Source organism: Trachypithecus francoisi, unplaced genomic scaffold (assembly GCF_009764315.1).
Source record: "Trachypithecus francoisi isolate TF-2019V2 unplaced genomic scaffold, Tfra_2.0 Lachesis_group14, whole genome shotgun sequence".
NCBI classification, from domain to species: Eukaryota; Metazoa; Chordata; class Mammalia; order Primates; family Cercopithecidae; genus Trachypithecus; species Trachypithecus francoisi.
Genome location: NW_022681459.1, coordinates 50511505 through 50529901, shown reverse-complemented (window position 1 = coordinate 50529901; position 18397 = coordinate 50511505). Strand labels below are relative to the sequence as shown.

Here is an 18397-nt window from a genome sequence, read left to right as displayed (position 1 = left end):
TGGGCAATAAGAGCGAGACTATCTCAAAAAATAAAAAATAAAACATTAGCCGGGTATAGTGGTGTGCACCTGTAGTCCCAGCTACTCAGGAGGCTGAGGCAGGAGGACTGCTTGAGCCCAGAAGATTGAGGCTCCAGTGAGCTATGATCGCACCACTCACTTCAGCCAAGGGAACACCAAGACCCTGTCTCAGAAATAAAATAATTCTTTTTTCAGCCTGTGTCATCAGTGAAAAATACAAGAGATTAGGGAGGTTTTGCCCATGTTTAAGGTTTAGAAGGGGGCTCAGTACCCAGTAGAGGCCAGTGTGACATTGGCAGGAATTATTAATATTTGTGTTTATCAAGAGGAAGATGAAATGAGGGAAGGTCAGGGCTATCTGTGTCATCAGGTTTCCTGACCTAAAGAGGTTTCTAGAGCTCTTCCTATTCTAATTAGGCATGGTTTTAATAATACACTGCAGAGTTCTAGCCAAGCAAACATTTCAGTAGCCTCCTTCCTGCCTTCTTTTTAAAAATGCCATCCTAAGAATTACTAGTTAGTGAAACTGGTAACTTATAGGAAAAAGGAGGGACCACATGCCCATGATACTTACTATTTAAATTCTTTAATAAGATTTTTATGAATCTTCATGCAGAAATCCTCCACTGTGGTCCTGGAGTATGGAAGCACCACTGGGGATGTGTAATCTGGTAATTGTCCTTTGGGTTTGGTGTAACTAGAATAGAGAGGGCATAAAGACTATCACCTTCTTAGAATATCTCGTGTTGAATGTATAGCAACCCTCCATCACCCCTCATATAAGACCAGGACAACCTCCAACCTGAGGAAAAAAGTGTCCTCAATATGACCTAGTAGATAATAGGAACCAATTTACTTATATTTTCAAAAAGAGCCAGATTTTGTTAATGAACTCCAGAAAGTATCATCTTAGGACAGTCTGGTTTAATTCCTACAGCAGGCCGGGCGCGGTGGCTCAAGCCTGTAATCCCAGCACTTTGGGAGGCCGAGACGGGCGGATCACGAGGTCAGGAGATCGAGACCATCCTGGCTAACACGGTGAAACCCCGTCTCTACTAAAAATACAAAAACTAGCCGGGCGAGGTGGCGGGCGCCTGTAGTCCCAGCTACTCGGGAGGCTGAGGCAGGAGAATGGCGTAAACCCGGGAGGCGGAGCTTGCAGTGAGCTGAGATCCGGCCACTGCACTCCAGTCCGGGCAACAGAGCGAGACTCCGCCTCAAAAAAAAAAAAAAAAAAAAAAAAAAAAAAAAAAAAAAAAAAAAATAATTCCTACAGCAACATTACCCTATCCACAAAGACTTACATTCTCACTAGTTTCAGATAGTCCCAGATCTTTTCCAATAGGTCATCAAAATTCCAGCGGTGATGGGCAGAGATGGGTACACAGTGAGGCACCTTATAGATGATATCCAATTCCTCAATGGAGATTTGGTCAATCTTATTTAACACATAGATACAGGGGATATAAACTCTACAGAAGTTGAAGAAAAACAGGGTATTAGTGTGGAGTTGTTGACAAAACTGTCAGACTGTTGAACAGCACAACCTCACCCAGACCCAACTGGCACTCTCAAGAGGGATCATAAGTAGCAGATCAGCCAGAAAAAGAAAAAAGAAAAAGTGAACTATGGGTTGAAAAGTAACAAAAGTCAGGCCCTAGTACCAGACATAAAGCTAACTGCTGGGAAAGCATACTGCAGTGGAAAGAACACAAGCTTTGAAGTGCTCAGACTGATTCTAATCCCAGCTGGCCCTCCATATATGCAGGTTTTGCATCCTTGAATTTAACCAACTGCAGATCAAAACCCACAGACACGGAGGGTCAGCTGTACTATACCATTTTATATAAGGGCCTTGAGCATCTGCAGGTTTCATTATCTGCACGGGGTCCTGGAAGCAATCCTCTGTGGATATGAAGAGGTGATGTTATGTGTCCCTAGGAAAGTCACTTAACCTCTGAGTCAGTTTCCTACGTGGCTGTTTTAAAACATAATTTATATTTAAAGACTAAAAAATGTTTTATTTATTGGTACAATAAATAATATTTATTGGTACAAATGATATCGCATCTACCAATGTCATATTCCTAGTGTCCAATGAATATGACAGCTAAGGTTACTAATGATTAGGCAAGCCACAACTTCTCACCGTTTAACGGCCTCACTTGTAAAATGCCTAACTGAAAACACTGGCTTCTGTTTGTTTTCAAATGAGGAGTAAACACACTCATCCAACATATAGGAACAAATGACTAGGAGAACTAAAAATATTATATGCAAACGCTACAAGTAATTTTAACAGTGACTTAACTTATTAAAGTCTCAGTAATATTAATGGGCTGGGCATAGTGTCTTATGCCTATAATCCCAACACGCTGGGAGGCCAAGGTAGGCAGATTGCTTGAGTCCAGCAGTTCAAGACCAGTCTCGGCAACGTGATGAAACAGTATCTCTACAAAAAATACAAAAATTGGCCGGGCGCGGTGGCTCAAGCCTGTAATCCCAGCACTTTGGGAGGCCGAGACGGGTGGATCACGAGGTCAGGAGATCGAGACTATCCTGGCTAACACGGTGAAACCCCGTCTCTACTAAAAAATACAAAAAACTAGCCGGGCGTGGTGGCGGGCGCCTGTCGTCCCAGCTACTCGGGAGGCTGAGGCAGGAGAATGGCGTGAACCCGGGAGGCGGAGCTTGCAGTGAGCTGAAGTGAGCTGAGATCCGGCCACTGCACTCCAGCCCGGGCGGCAGAGTGAGACTCCATCTCAAAAAAAATAAAAAATTACCTGGGCTTGGTGGCACACGCCCATAGTCCCAGCTACTCAGGAGTTTGAGGTGGGAGGATGGATTGAGCCTGGGAGTTCAAGGCTGTGGTGAGCCATGATCACACCACTGCACTACAGCCTGGGCGACAAGAGCGTGACCCTGTCTCAAAAAAAAAAAAAGTAATGTATCATGAAATAGATACTCAGCTACATACTCTTAAGATGGAGAAAACAGACACAGCCTGGCCCACTCAGACTTCTGTAGGACACAGCCTATAGGACTTCTCAGGTGGATTAATTCTGGAAGAGCAGACTGACCTACTACTCTCTTCAACTATCACATGACGAAGATTAGGGGACAGCTTAGTTTAAAGCAAGTAACTGAAATGGAGAATTTCATAGAAGGAGGCTGTAAAAGAAAAAAACTGAAATGGGGAATATGACCATCACAATTAAATTTAAAAGCAAGGAAAGATGTCAGAAATCAAAACGAATCCCTCAGTTTAGAGCTAAAGAAACCAAAGCCAGCAGGCATGGTGACTCATGCCTGTAATTCCAGCACTTTGGGAGGCAGAGGCAGGCAGACTGCCTGAGGTTTGAGACCAACCTGGCTAACATGGAGAAACCCCGTCTCTACTAAAAATACAAAAATTAGCCGGGTGTGGTGGCGGACGCCTGTAGTCCCAGCTACTCGGGAGGATGAGGCAGGGGAAGTGCTTGAACCCTGGCGGCAGAGGTCGCAGTGAGCCAAGATCGTGCCACTGCACTCCAGCCCGGGCGACACAGCAAGACTCCAAAAAAAAAAAAAAAAAAAAAAAAAAAAAAAAAAAAAAAACACAGGGCAGAGGCCAGGCACAGCGGCTCATACCTGTAATCCCAGCACTTTGGGAAGCTGAGGCAGGTAGATCACCTGAGGTCAGGAGTTCAAGACCAGCCTGGCCAACATGGTGAAACCCCATCTCTACTGAAAATACAAAAAATTAGCCAGACGTGGTGGCAGGCGCCTGTAATCCCAGCTACTTAGGCGGCTGAGGCAAAAGAATCACTTGGGGCCGGGCGCGGTGGCTCAAGCCTGTAATCCCAGCACTTTGGGAGGCCGAGACGGGCGGATCACGAGGTCAGGAGATCGAGACCATCCTGGCTAATACGGTGAAACCCCGTCTCTACTAAAAAAATACAAAAAACTAGCCGGGCGCATTGGCGGGCGCCTGTAGTCCCAGCTACTTGGGAGGCTGAGGCAGGAGAATGGCGGGAACCCGGGAGGCGGAGCTTGCAGTGAGCTGAGATCCGGCCACTGCACTCCAGCCTGGGCGACAGAGCGAGACTCCGTCTCAATAAAAAAAAAAAAAAAAAAAAAAGAATCGCTTGAACCCAGGAGGTGGAGGTTGCAGTGAGCCAAGATCGCACCACTATACTCCAGCCTGGATGACAGTGAGACTCTTGTCTCACACACACAAAACAAGTCCACTATCATTTAAGATAGTAGCACAGGCCAGGCACAGTGGCTGAAGCCTGTAATCCCAGCACTTTGGGAGGCCGAGATGGGTGGATCACGAGGTCAGGAGATTGAGACTATCCTGGCTAACACGGTGAAACCCCGTCTCTACTAAAAAATACAAAAGACTAGCCGGGCGATGTGGCGGGCGCCTATTACAAGTCCCAGCTACTCGGGAGGCTGAGGCAGGAGAATGGCGTAAACCCAGGAGGCAGAACTTGCAGTGAGCTGAGATCCAGCCACTGCACTCCAGCCTGGGTGACAGGGAGACTCTGTCTCAAAAAAAAAAAAAAAAAGATAGTAGCACAGCCTGGACGCAGTGGCTAATGTCTGTAATCCTAACATTTTGGCAGGCCAAGGCAGGCAGATCACTTGAGGTCAGGAGTTCAAGACCAGTCTGGCCAACATAATGAAACCCCATCTCTACTACACAAAATTAGCTGTGCATGGTGGTACACACCTGTAATCCCCACTACTCGGCAGGCTGAGGCAGGAGAATCGCTTGAACCTGGGAGGCAGAGGTTACAGTGAGCTGAGATCACACCATTGCACTCCAGCCTGGGTGACAGAGTGAGACTCCATCTCAAAAAAAAAAAAGGCCGGGCACGGTGGCTCACACCTGTAATTCCAGCACTTTAGGAGACCAAGGTGGGGTGGATCACCTGAGGTTGGGAGTTCGATACCAGCCTGACCAACATGGAGAAACCCCATCTCTACTAAAAACACAAAATTAGTCAGGCATGGTGGCACATGCCTGTAATCCCAGCTACTCAGGAAGGCTGAGGGAGGAGAATCGCTTGAATCTGGGAAGCAGAGGTTGCAGTGAGCTGAGATTGAGTCACTGCACTCCAGCCTGGGTAACAAGAGCGAAACTCCACCTCAAAAAAAAAAAAAAAGAAACCAAAGCCCACTATCATTTAAGATAGTAGCACAGGCTGAACACAGTGGCTCACGCCTATAATCCCAACATTTTGGGAGGCCGAGGTAGGCGGATCACTTGAGGTCAGGAGTCCAAGACCGGCCTGGCCAACATGATGAAACCCCATCTCTACTAAAAATGCAAAAATTAGGTGGGCCTGGAGGTGCACACCTGTAATCCCAGCTACTCGGGAGGCTGAGGCAGGAGAATCTCTTGAACCTGGAGGTGGAGGTTGCAGTGAGCTGAGATCATGCTGCTGCATTCCAGCCTAGGCAACAGAGTGAGACTCCATCTCAAAAAAAAAAAAAAAAAAAAAGATAGTAGGACAACTGGAATTAAGACAAACTTCTGCCAAATTCAAGATCCAATACTGTTTCCATCACAAGGCTTCCAATCCAGTCAGGCACAGACTGCACACTCAGTCAGTACCTGTTTCCTTCCACCACATCAATGAGGTCATCAGCTGTAGCATCACTACGTAGAGTCACATCGGCATTATGAATCTTGTATTCGGCCAGAATGCTCTTCACAGTTTCAGCATCCAGCTCACTCTGGGGGCACTGAAAGGGAATAGCAGATGACTAGTCAGCACAAAAAAAAAAAAACTTGCCAACTGTACCAATATCCATGTGCCTGGAAAATTCTAGCTAAGATGCAAACTCATTACTAAAGACATCCGGGATGAGTATCACTGACTTTTAGTAGGAAATAAATGTTCAAACTCCAAGGAAGGTGTTACACGCTGAACTGTGTTCCTCCTTCCCCCACCAAATAATTCATATGTTGAAGTCCTAATCTCAGTATCTCAGAATGTGACTGTATTTGCAGATAGAGTCTTTAAAGCGGTAATCAAATTAAAATAAGGTCATTAGGGTGGGGCCCTAATCCAATACTGGTGGTCCTAATGAGAAAAGGAGATTAGGACACAGACACACAGAGCAAACACCAGATGAAGTCATATCTGTAAGCCAAGGACAGAAGCCTCAGAAGAAATCAACCCTGCCATCACCTTGATCTCAGACTTCCAGCCTCTAGAATTATGAAAAATAAATTTCTGTTATTTAAGCCACCCCATCTGTGGTACCATATTATGACAGCCCTGGCAAACTAACAGAAATAATCTTAAATGTTCAAATTCAAACATTAAGACAGGATAATGGGAAAGATGTTTTGGGCAGGACAGCTTAAACCTATGCCAGTCAAATCATCTGGAGTGTTAAATTTAGTAGGAAACTCTCAGTCCTCAATTCTGACATAGAAGCAGCATTTGACAGAACTGGTCACTCCTATCTGAAACACTTTACTTGGCTTCCAGTATTTCAAACTCTTTCAGTTTTCCTTCTCTCTCTTTGTCTAAGAAGTTTTATCTCTTTGAGTCTCTTTTCTTTCTTTTTTTTGAGACGGAGTTTCGCTCTTGGTGCCCAGGCTGGAGTGCAATGGCGCAATCTCAGCTCACTGCAACCTCCACCTCCTGGGTTCAAGTGATTCTCCTGCCTCAGTCTCCCACGTAGCTAGGATTACAGGCGCGTGCCACCATGCCTGACTAATTTTTGTATTTTTAGTAGAGACAGGGTTTTGCCATGTTGGCCAGGCTGGTCTCCAACTCCTGACCTCAGGTAATCTGCCTACTTCGGCCTCGGCATCAGCCACTGTGTCTGGCCGATTCTCTTTTTTTTTCTTTTTTGAGATGGAGTCCCGCTCTGTTGCCAGGCTGGAGTGCAGTGGCGTGATCTCGGCTCACTGCAACCTCCTCCTCCCGGGTTCAAGCGATTCTCTCGCCCTCAGCCTCCTGAGCAGCTGAGATTACAGGTGTGTGCCACCATGCTCAGCTAATTTTTGTGTGTTTTTTTTTTTTTTTTTTTTTTTTTTTTTGAGACGGAGTCTTGCTCTGTCACCTGGGCTGGAGTGCAGTGGCCGGATCTCAGCTCACTGCAAGCTCCGCCTCCCGGGTTTACGCCATTCTCCTGCCTCAGCCTCCGGAGTAGCTGGGACTACAGGCGCCCGCCACCTCGCCTGGCTAGTTTTTTGTATTTTTAGTAGAGACGGGGTTTCACCGGGTTAGCCAGGATGGTCTTGATCTCCTGACCTCGTGATCCGCCCGTCTCGGCCTCCCAAAGTGCTGGGATTACAGGCTTGAGCCACCGCGCCCGGCCTAATTTTTGTGTGTTTTTTTTTTTTTTTTTTTTGAGACGGAGTCTCGCTCTGTCGCCCAGGCTAGAGTGCAGTGGCCGGATCTCAGCTCACTGCAAGCTCCACCTCCCAGGTTTACGCCATTCTCCTGCCTCAGCCTCCCGAGTAGCTGGGACTACAGGCGCCCACCACCTCGCCTGGCTAGTTTTTTGTATTTTTTAGTAGAGACGGGGTTTCACCGTGTTAGCCAGGATGGTCTCGATCTCCTGACCTTGTGATCCGCCCGTCTCGGCCTCCCAAAGTGCTGGGATTACAGGCTTGAGCCACCGCGCCCGGCCATTTTTTGTGTTTTTAATAGAGACAGGGTTTCACCATGTTGGCCAGGATGGTCTCGATCTCTTGACCTTATGATCTGCCCACCTCGGCCTCCCAAAGTGCTGGGATTACAGGCATGAGCCACCGCGCCTGACTCTCTTTTCTTTTCTATCTATACTCACATCCTTGGTGATCTCAGTTAGGCCCATGACATTAAAGTTGATAATCACGAAATTTATATATCCAGCCTAGATAATTCCTCATGCCTTTTTTTTTTTTTTTTTAAGTAGAGATGGGGTCTCACTTTGTTGTCCAAGCTGGTTTTGAACTCCTGGGCTCAAGTGATCCTCCTGCCTCAACCTCCCAAAGTGCTGGGATTATAGATGTACAGTCATGAGCCACTGTGCCAACTTACCCCACATGCCTTCTTGACAGAAACACCTGGATGTCTAATTGGCATCTAAAACTTAACATCCTGATCTTCTCCTTCCCTCCAAACCTACTCTACCAAAAGTCCTACCATTTTAGTAATAAGAGTTCATTTTATTTTTAGCTCAGGACAAAAAAAAAAAAGTGGCTGGGTATGGTGGCTCACACCTGTAATCCCAACACTTTGGGAGACCAAAGCAGAAGGATAGTTTGAGGCCAAAAGTTCAAGACCAACCTGGGCAACATGGCAAATCTCCGTTTCTACCCCCAAAAAAAAAAAATTAGCCAAGCCTGGAGGCATGTGACTATAGCCCTAGCTACTTAGAAGGCTGAGGCAGGAGGGTCACTTGAGCCCAGGAGTTTGAGCTAACAGTGATTGTACCACTGTACTCCAGCCTAAGCGACAGAATGAGATCGACCAGGCTGGCCAACATGGTAAAACCCCGTCTCTACTAAAAATACAAGAATTGGCCGGGCACAATGGCAGGCACCTGTAATCCCAGCTACTCAGGAGGCTGAGGCAGAAGAATCGCTTGAACTTGGTCAGCAGAGGTGGCAGTGCTCCAAGATCATGCCACTGCACTCCAGCCTGGGCGACAGAGCAAGACAGAGTGAGACTCCATCTCTAAATAAGTAAATAAATAAACACACAAAAAACAAAACAGGTATCTCTGACTCTTACTTTCACAATGCATACCCAATCCAGATGTAATTACTATCAGCTATTTCAAAATCTTTCCACAACCACTTTTCAACTCCTTCACTGTCACAACCCTGGTCCAGGAAGCTATCACTTCTTGGTTATTGCAATAACCTCTTAAATTATTTCTGTTTCTGCTCCTAACCTACTGCAATCTATTCTCAACATAAGAGTCAGAATTATTCCACTAAAACCTAAGTCAAATCATGTTTGTGGGTCAGAACTCAACCAACAGTTACCCATCTCCTGTAAAGTAAAAGCACATATGTTCCTATGTTATGACTTCATCTCTTACTCTCTTACTTGCCCATTCTGCTGTTCCTCAAACATGGGAAGACATGCCCTGCCTCAGCACCTTTCCACTTGGACGTCTCCTCTGCATGAAGCAAATGCTCTTCTTCAAGATATCCACTTGGTTCACACCTTCATGTTACCTCAGTGAAGACTTCCCTGACCAACGTTCTTAAAACCGCAACCCTCACACCAACACTCTATCTCCTTTCCCTACTTTGTGTTCTCACATTTATCATTGGCTAATACATTATATTTTACTCATTAATATTGTTTGCTATTCTTTCCAACTAGAAAATAAAAGCAGGGGGTTTCACTATTCCTTCTTCCATTTCTGCTCAGAGCCTAAAATAATGCTTGGCCCATGGTAGGCACTCTATAAATTTGTGTTAAATGAATGAAAACAGAAGACATTGGCGGCCATGTACTTTATGCAAGCATAATATTGGTCCACACTCCCATATCATCCCCAATAGATAATCCAAAAGAGGAAATAAGCAGCAAAGGTAAGTCTGAGACTGGCTCCTATCCTAATCTTGAATTCTTTCTTGTCAGTCATTATGAAGTCACTGTGTTATCTCAATTAGTGCAGGGAAAAGCCAGGAAATTTTCCAATGTCAATGTCCATGCACCCCAATCCACTACCCACTCCTATTCCTGCAGCAGCCTGCCCCATGTCGTCTTCCCCACTTACAGTGGCTGTGAGATTAATGCCTCCCTTGTCTTTCTTCTTAAAGCCAATGTTGGGGGGTTTGCTGTTCAAGCGAATGCCAAAGCCTTCCAGCTCATTTTCAATTATCTTCTTATGTCCCAAAGGTTTCAGGACATCCAGAACAATCAAGATCAAGTTACAGGTTCGGGCCACTGAAGAGTAAGAAAAAAAACATACCCAAGAAAGTTCAATAAAGCCTTAACTAACCCAAATACTCAAGCAGAGGTGTTTTTTCCCTCTACATTTAAGTGTCAAAGGATTTTTTTTGTAATACATACATACATACACGAAGTTCTTATAGCTACAAAAGATTTATACCAGAAGTCAATTTGCTTTGTATGCCATGAAATCAGCACATATTTGCCCAAGAGTTGACACATTTTCTGTCGCCCAGGCTGGAGTGCAGTGGCACAATCTTGGCTTACTGCAACCTCTTCCTCTCAGGTTCAAGTGATTCTCCTGCCTCAGCCACCCGAGTAGCTGGGACTACAGGCACATGCCACCATGCCCCCAGCTAATTGTATTTTAGTAGACATGGGGTTTCCTCACCATGTTGCCTGGGCTGGTCTTGAACTCCTGAGCTCAGGCAATCCACCCACCTCAGCCTCCCAAAGTGCTAGGATTACAGGTGTGAGCCACTGGGCCCACCTTTGGTTAGCATATTTTAAACCAAATTTAATGAGATACAACTTTTTTTTAATTATATCCATGTTAAAGCACACAGTTCGATGGCAAATGTATATACCTGTGTAACCACCTAAGAAATCAAGACACGGAATATTTCCATCACCTACAGCATTCCTTTGTAACTCCTTTCAATCTTTCCCACTATTCCCAGCCAACCACTGATCTGCTTTCTGCCACCATAGTTTGCACTTTTTAGAATTTCATATAAATGAAATCATATAAAATAGATTATTTTGGCACAGCACAGTGGCTCCTGCCTATAATCCTAGCACTTTGGGGGGTTGCAGCAGGACTGCTTGGAGCCAGGAGTTTGAGACCAGCCTGCGCAACAAAGTAAGATTCAATCTGCACAAAAAAGAAAAAAATGTAGTATTTTGTGCCTGAATATCTTATTTTTATTAATATATATTTATATTTATAATGACTGAGACAGAGTATCACTCTATTGCCTAGGCTGGAGTGCAGTGGCATGATCATAGCTCACTGTAGCCTTTAACTCCTGGCCTCAAGCAATCCTCCTGCCTTGGTCTCCCCAAGTGCCAAGATTACAGGCATGAGCCACAGTATCTGGCCTATTTCTTTTTTTTTTTTTTTTTTTTTTGAGACGGAGTCTCGCTCTGTCACCCAGGCTGGAGTGCTGTGGCCGGATCTCAGCTCACTGCAAGCTCCGCCTCCCGGGTTCCCGCCATTCTCCTGCCTCAGCCTCCCGGGTAGCTGGGACTACAGGCGCCGCCACGTCGTCCGGCTAGTTTTTTTTGTATTTTTTAGTAGAGACGGGGTTTCACCGTGTTAGCCAGGATGGTCTCGATCTCCTGACCTCGTGATCCGCCTGTCTCGGCCTCCCAAAGTGCTGGGATTACAGGCTTGAGCCACCGCGCCCGGCCCGTATCTGGCCTATTTCTATATTAAAATTCATTTGTCAAAAATTCTGATTCCAGCTGGGAACAGGAGCTCATGCCTATAATCCCAGCACTTTGGGAGGCTGAAGAAAGAAGATCACCTGATGCCAGGAGTTCAAGACCAGCCTGGTCAACATGGTGAAACCGACTCTACTAAAAATACAAAAACTGGCCAGGCACAGTGGCTCACATCTGTAATCCCAGCACTTTGGGAGGCTGAGGCAGGAGAATCGCTTAAACCCGGGAGACGGAGGTTGCAGTGAGCTGAGATTGCGCCATTGCACTCCAGCCTGGGCAACAGAGCAAGAATCCATCTCCAAAAATAAGTAAATAAATAAAACATTAGCTGGCCGTGGTAGTGGACACCTGTAATACCAGCTACTCAGGAGGCCGAGGCATGACAATCACTTGAACCAGGGAGGCAGAGGTTGCAGTGAGCCGAGATCATGCCACTGCACTCCAGCCAGCCTGGGTAACAGAGCTCCATCTCAGGAAAAAAAAAAAAATTCTGCTTCCATCAATTTTCTAGTTCCTCTTTTTTTTTAATTCTCTTTTTTGAAGAGACAGGCTCTTGCTTTGTCACTCAGGCTGGAGTGCAGTCGCATGATCATAGCTCATTATAACCTCTACCTCCTGGGCTCAACTGATCCTCCTGCCTCAGCCTCCTTGAATATCTGGGACTACACATGTGTGCTATGTCACATGACTATTTTTTTTTTTTAATTTTTATTTTTGCAGAGACAGGGTCTTGCAGTGTTGCCCAGGTTGGTCTCGAACTCCTGGCCTCAAACAATCCTCCTGCCTCAGTCTCCCAAAGTGCCGGGATTACAGGTATAAGCCATTGCACCTGACCCTCATTCTTTTTTTTTTTCTTTGGAGATGGAGTAGAGACAGCATTTTACCACGTTGTTCAGGCTGGTCTTGAACTCCTGACCTCATGATCTGCCCACCTCGGCCTCCCAAAGTGCTGGGATTACAGGCGTGAGCCACCATGCCCAGGCTCAGTGGTAGACTTTTTTTTTTTTTTTTTTTTGAGACAGAGTTTCACTCTTGTTGCCCAGACTGGAGTGCAATGGTGAGACCTCAGCTCACCACAACCTCCGCCTCCTGGATTTAAGCAATTCTCCTGACCCAGCCTAAGTAGCTGGGATTATAGGCATGGGCCACCACTCCCAGCTAATTTTGTATTTTTAGTAGAGACAGGGTTTCTCCAGGTTGGTCAGGCTAGTCTCAAACTTTCAACCTCAGGTGATCCGCCCGCCTCAGCCTCCCAAAGTGCTGGGACTACACACATGTGCCACCATGCCCAGCCTGATTTTATTTATTATTTTTTAGATAGAGTCTTGCTCTGTCACGCAGGCTGGAGTGCAATGGCGTGATCTCGGCTCACTGCAACCTCCACCTCCCGGGTTCAAGCTATTCTCCTGCCTCAGCCTCCCAAGTAGCTGGGACTACAAGCATGCATCACCATGCCTGGCTACTTTTTGTATTTTTAGTACAGACAGGGTTTCACCATGTTGGCCAGGCTGGTCTCAAACTCCTGACCTCAAGTGATCCACCCACCTCAGCCTCCCAGAGTGCTGCAATTATAGGCGTGAGCCACCACGCCTGGCCATGATTTTATTTTTATTATTATTTTTTGACACGGAGCCTTGCTCTGTTGCCAGGCTGGAGTGCAGTGGCGCGATCTCTCGGCTCAATGCAACCTCCGCCTCCCAGGTTTAAGCGATTCTCCTACCTCGGCCTCTCGAGTAGCTGGGACTACAGGCGTACACCACCGCACCCAGCTAATTTTTGTATTTTTAGTAGAGAGATGGGGTTTCATCATGTTGGCCAGGATGGTCTCGATCTCCTGACCTGGTGATCCACCCGCCTCAGCCTCCCAAAGTGCTGGGATTACAGGTGTTTGAGTCACCACGTCTGACCTTATTATTACTATTATTATTATTATTTGAGACAGGGTCTCTGTTTGTTGCCCAGGCTGCAGTGCAGTGCCATGATCACAGCTCACTTGCAGCTTGACCTCCTGGGCTCAAGAGAGCCTCCCACCTCAGCCTCCCAAACAGCTGGGACTACAGGAACACACCACCACATCCAGCTATTTTTTTTTTTTTTTTTTTTGAGACAGAGTCTTGCTGTCACCAGGCTGGAGTGCAATGGTGCGATCTCGGCTCACTGCAACCTCTGCCGTCCAGATTCAAGCAGTTCTCCTGCCTCAGCCTCCCAAGTAGCTGGGATTACAGGCACACGCCACCATGCCCAGCTAATTTTTGCATTTTTAATAAAAATAGTGGGGTTTCACCATGTTGGCCAGGATGGTCTCGATCTCTTCACCTCGTGATCCGCCTGCCTCGGCCTCCCAAAGGGCTAGAATTACAGACTGTGGAATTACAGTGCTGGAATTACAGACTGTGAGCCACCGCGCACGGACGGCCAGTGATATCTTAAGCCCAGTGACTGAAGTGATAGAAAAGAGGTCAGAGAGGCAGCCAGGGGTCAGGTCATTTACGGTAAAGACTTTGGGTCTCATCCCAAATAATACGGGAAAACATCAGAACATATAGCCAAGAAATGACATGATCTGACTTCTTTTTGTTTGCTTTCTTTGAGACAGAGTCTCACTCTGTCACACAGGCTAGAGTGCAGTGGCATCATCTCACCTGACTACAACCTCCGCCTCCCAGGTTCAAGTGATCCTCTCATTTCAGCCTCCCAAGTAGCTAATTTTTGTATTTTTAGTAGAGATGGGGTTTCACCATGTTGGCAAGGATAATCTGGAACTCCTGGCCTCAAGTGATCTGCCTGCCTCAGCCTCCCAAAGTGCTGGGATTACAGTCATGAGCCATCGTGCCTAGACTGATCTGACTTCTTATACACAATCATTCTAGCTGTAGTGAGAAGATACTACAGAGCAGCAGGATAGCAGCAGGAAGGCCAGTGATGGGGCTATAATGCTAGAGACAAGGCATCACGAAGGAAGTGACAATATAGGTGAAGAGTTTGGAGTCACTACAAATCAAAGGGGAAAAAAATAGAAGGTGTTGGGGAAAGTGGCCCATTATACAGAGAAAATTAAAATTGGATACCCTTCTAATATCAGATATAAGAGTAGTCTCCAGGTAAATAAAGGACCCAAAAGTATAGAAAAAACAGGAGACTATATCTAAGACCTAAGGAAAGATAAGGACTTCTTAAATAAAACTTTAAAAGCACAAACCATAAGAAAAAATAAACAGTAGGCCAGGTGCTCACACCTGTAATCCCAGCACTTTGGGAGACCGAGGCAGGCGGATCACTTGAGGTCAGGAGTTCGAGACAAGCCTAACCAACATGGTGAAACCCTGTTTCTATTAAAAATACAAAAAAATTAGCCGTGCGTGGTGGCACACACCTGTGATCCCAGCTACAAATAAAGAGTAGATTCTAACAAAATTAAGGGTTTTTACTCAACAAATACCACCTTGGACAAAATTAATGGGAGAAGATATTTATAATGTGTAAAGCAGTTTCTGTAATAATGAAAATATTCTGCATCTGTACTGTCCAATACAGTAGTTACTAGTCACGTGTAGCTAATAAGCACATAAAATGTGGCTTACATAACTGAGGAACAAAATTTTAAATTTTATTTAACTGTAATTAAGTTTTAGTCACATGTAACTAGTAGATATCATATCAGACAAAGAATTTAAGAGAAGTTCTTGAAAAACAGTAAGACAACAATCACTGCCTGGGCAATATATCGAGATTCTACCTCTAAAAAAGTAAAAATCAAAAAAAAAAACAACAAAAAAAAACAACAAAAAAATTAAAAAAATAAAAAGTAAAAATCAATTAGCCTGGCACGGTGGTGCATGCCAGTAGTCCCAGCTACTCAGGAAGCTGAAGAGAGAGAGACCCTCTCGAGCTCAGGGTTTTCAAGACCATCCTGAACAACATAGTGAGACTGTCTCTCAAAAAGTAAAAATTAGCCGGGCATGATGGTACATTCTGCCTATAGCCCTAGCTACTCAAGAGGCTGAGAAGGAAGGATCGCCTGATCCCAGGAGATTGAGGCTGCAGTGAGCTGTGATCATGCCACTGTACTCCAGCCTGGTCAAGAGAGCAAGACCCTGTCTCTTTTTTTTTTTTTTTTTTTTTTGAGACGGAGTCTGGCTCTGTCACCCGGGCTGGAGTGCAGTGGCTGGATCTCAGCTCACTGCAAGCTCCGCCTCCCGGGTTTACGCCATTCTCCTGCCTCAGCCTCCGGAGTAGCTGGGACTACAGGCGCCCGCCACCTCGCCCGGCTAGTTTTTTGTATTTTTTAGTAGAGACGGGGTTTCACAGTGTTAGCCAGGATGGTCTCGATCTCCTGACCTCGTGATCCGCCCGCCTCGGCCTCCCAAAGTGCTGGGATTACAGGCTTGAGCCACTGCGCCCGGCCTAATTTTTTATATTTTTAGTAGAGACGGAGTTTCTCCATACTGGTCAGAACTGAGAAGTATGATTAACTCCATCTTTTGGTAGAGTTTCCTCCTTAGCATAGTAGCCAGGAAGTCAGTCACATAACTCAATGTTTTTCACTTAAGGATGAAAAGGGGGGAAAAAAAGAGTGGCTGGCCTCTAGATATATTTCAAAGGTAAAACCAACCGGATATAATGACGTAGTAGATGTGGGGGATGAAAGGGAAAAAAAGATTCGACCTAAAAGTTCTGAAGGATAAATTTGCCTTTATCAATAATGTCTTTTTGTTTTTTTAATTTTTAAATTTACCTTCATTTTTTAATAGAGATTAGGTATTACTATGTTGCCCAGGCTGGTCTCAAACTCTTGAGCTCAAGTGATCGCCCCGCCTGAGCTAAGATCAAGAATGTAATCTTATACAAGTTAAGTTTGAGACACCTAATTAGACATCCAAGCTGAGATATGTTGGCAGCTGGTCTGCAGTCATCAGAAGGCAAAATACTGCCACACATTTCATAATCATTAGAATATAGATCCAGACATTTAAAACCAAAGAACTAGATGAAATAACCCTCATTCGGCATAGACAGAGCAGAGACAGAGAAGAAAAGAATCTCCAAGATTAGGCATTGCGGCAATCCACATTTAGAGGGCTTGATGATGGGGCAGATCAAGCAAAGGAGACCAGGAAGAAGCACTGGTGTCAGAGATCAGGTAAAGCAAATACTTCAAGGAAGGAGTGATCAACTGTGTTACTCTCTTTAGAAAGATGTGGACAATAAACTGGGCATCAGGTTTAACAATGGGGAAGTCATATGTGTCCTTGTTAAGAATAGATAGGAGTCGGGAGGGCCCGGTGGCTCATGCCTGTAATCCCAGCACTTTGGGAGGCCAAGGTGGGTGGATCACCTGAGATCAGGAGTTCAAGACCAGCCTGGCCAACGTGGTGAAACCCCATCTCTACTAAAAATACAAAAATTAGCCAGGCGTGGTGGCAGGTGCCTATAATTCCAGCTACTCAGGAGGCTGAGGCAGGAGAATCACTTGAACTCAGGAGGCAGAGGTTGCAGTGAGCCGAGATCGTGCCATTGCACTCCAGCCTGGGCAACACAGTGGGACTCCATCTCCAAAAAAAAAAAAAAAAAGCAAATAGAATACACAAGAGTCTAAGAGAAAATAATGCATCCACAAAACAAGAACAAGATGCTAAAAAAAAAAAGGAAAAATCAGAAGACAGAAACAAAGTCTTAGAAATTAAAAACAATACTACAGCAGAAATACACTCAATAGCAGGATTAGAAGATAATGCTGAGAAAATCACTTAAAGAAAAAATTAAGAGACAAAAGATAATTTTAAAAAATTACAAGGGCCAAGTGCAGTGGGTCACACCTGTAATCCCAACACTTTGGGAGGCCAAGGCAGAAGGATCACTTGAGCCCAGGGGCTCAAGACCAGCCTGGGCAAGACAGCAAGACCCCTACAAAAAATTTTTTAAAATTTAGCCCAGCGCGGTGTTGCATGTCTGTAGTCCTAGCTACTCAGAAAGCTGACATGGGAAGATTGCTTGAGCCTAGGAGTTCACAGTTACGGTGAGCTACATATAATCAGGCTGCTGCACTCAAGCCTAGGTGACAGAGTGAGACTCTGTCTTTATAAAACAAGAAAGTTAAGAAAATTATAAGCCCAGAAGTCTAGCATTCTATTAGCAGTCCTTCCATAAATAAGGAACTCAGAGGAAATTATCAAAGAAAACAGGAAAATTTCCAATAAAATGAAAGATATGAGTAGTCATGCTGAAAGAGGCTACCACACCAGGAAAGGGAGATGGAAATTAAGAAGAAGAAAAAAAAAAAAAAAGGCAGCCCAGGCAACATGGCAAAACTCTCTCTACTAAAAATACAAAAAAATTAGCCAGGTATGGTGGCACGCACCTGTAGTCCCTGCTACTCAGGAGGCTGAGGTGGATCACCTGAGTCCAGGGAGTTGAGGCTCCAGTGAGCCGAGATCCCACCACTGCACTCCAGGCTAGGTAATGGGAGTGAGAGTGAGACCCTGTTCCAACAACAACAAAAAAGAAAGGCTCCACCAAATATCCAGCAAGATAAATTAAAGAAAAGAAAGAGAGGGCCAGGTATGGTGGGTCACGCCTGTAATCCCAGCACTTTGGGAGGCCGAGGTAGGCAGATCACAGCATCAGGAGATCGAGACCATCCTGGCTAACATGGTGAAACCCCATCTCTACTAAAAATACAAAAAATAGCTGGGCTTGGTGGTGGGCGCCTGAAGTCCCAGCTACTTGGGAGGCTGAGGCAGGAGAATGGCATGAACCTGGGAGGCGGAGCTTGCAGTGTGCCAAGATGGTGCCACTGCACTCTAGCCTGGGTGACAGTGAGACTCCGCCTCAAAAACAAAACAAAACAAACAAAGCCCAAAAGAATTTGCTGAAGTAGCCTTTCTGTGATACAGAGTCTCGCTCTGTGGCACGATCTCGGTTCACTGCAAGCTCCACCTCCCAGGTTCACGCCATTCTCCTGCCTCAGCCTCCCTAGTAGCTGGGACTACAGGTGCCTGCCACCACACCGGCTAATTTTT

At 45.6% G+C, this 18397-nt stretch overlaps 1 protein-coding gene across 1 annotated transcript in view; it reads right to left on the bottom strand.

Moving 5' to 3' along the window:
• DRG1 (developmentally regulated GTP binding protein 1) overlaps positions 1–18397 on the bottom strand; it is a 38968-nt gene that overhangs the window by 6329 nt on the left and 14242 nt on the right. The window contains exons 5-8 of the mRNA XM_033233293.1: positions 9757–9926; positions 5627–5757; positions 1326–1493; positions 596–718 (exon numbers count right to left, since the gene is read on the bottom strand). Of these exons, the coding sequence (XP_033089184.1) occupies positions 596–718; positions 1326–1493; positions 5627–5757; positions 9757–9926 (592 nt within the window). The remainder of the gene's footprint in view (positions 1–595; positions 719–1325; positions 1494–5626; positions 5758–9756; positions 9927–18397) is intronic.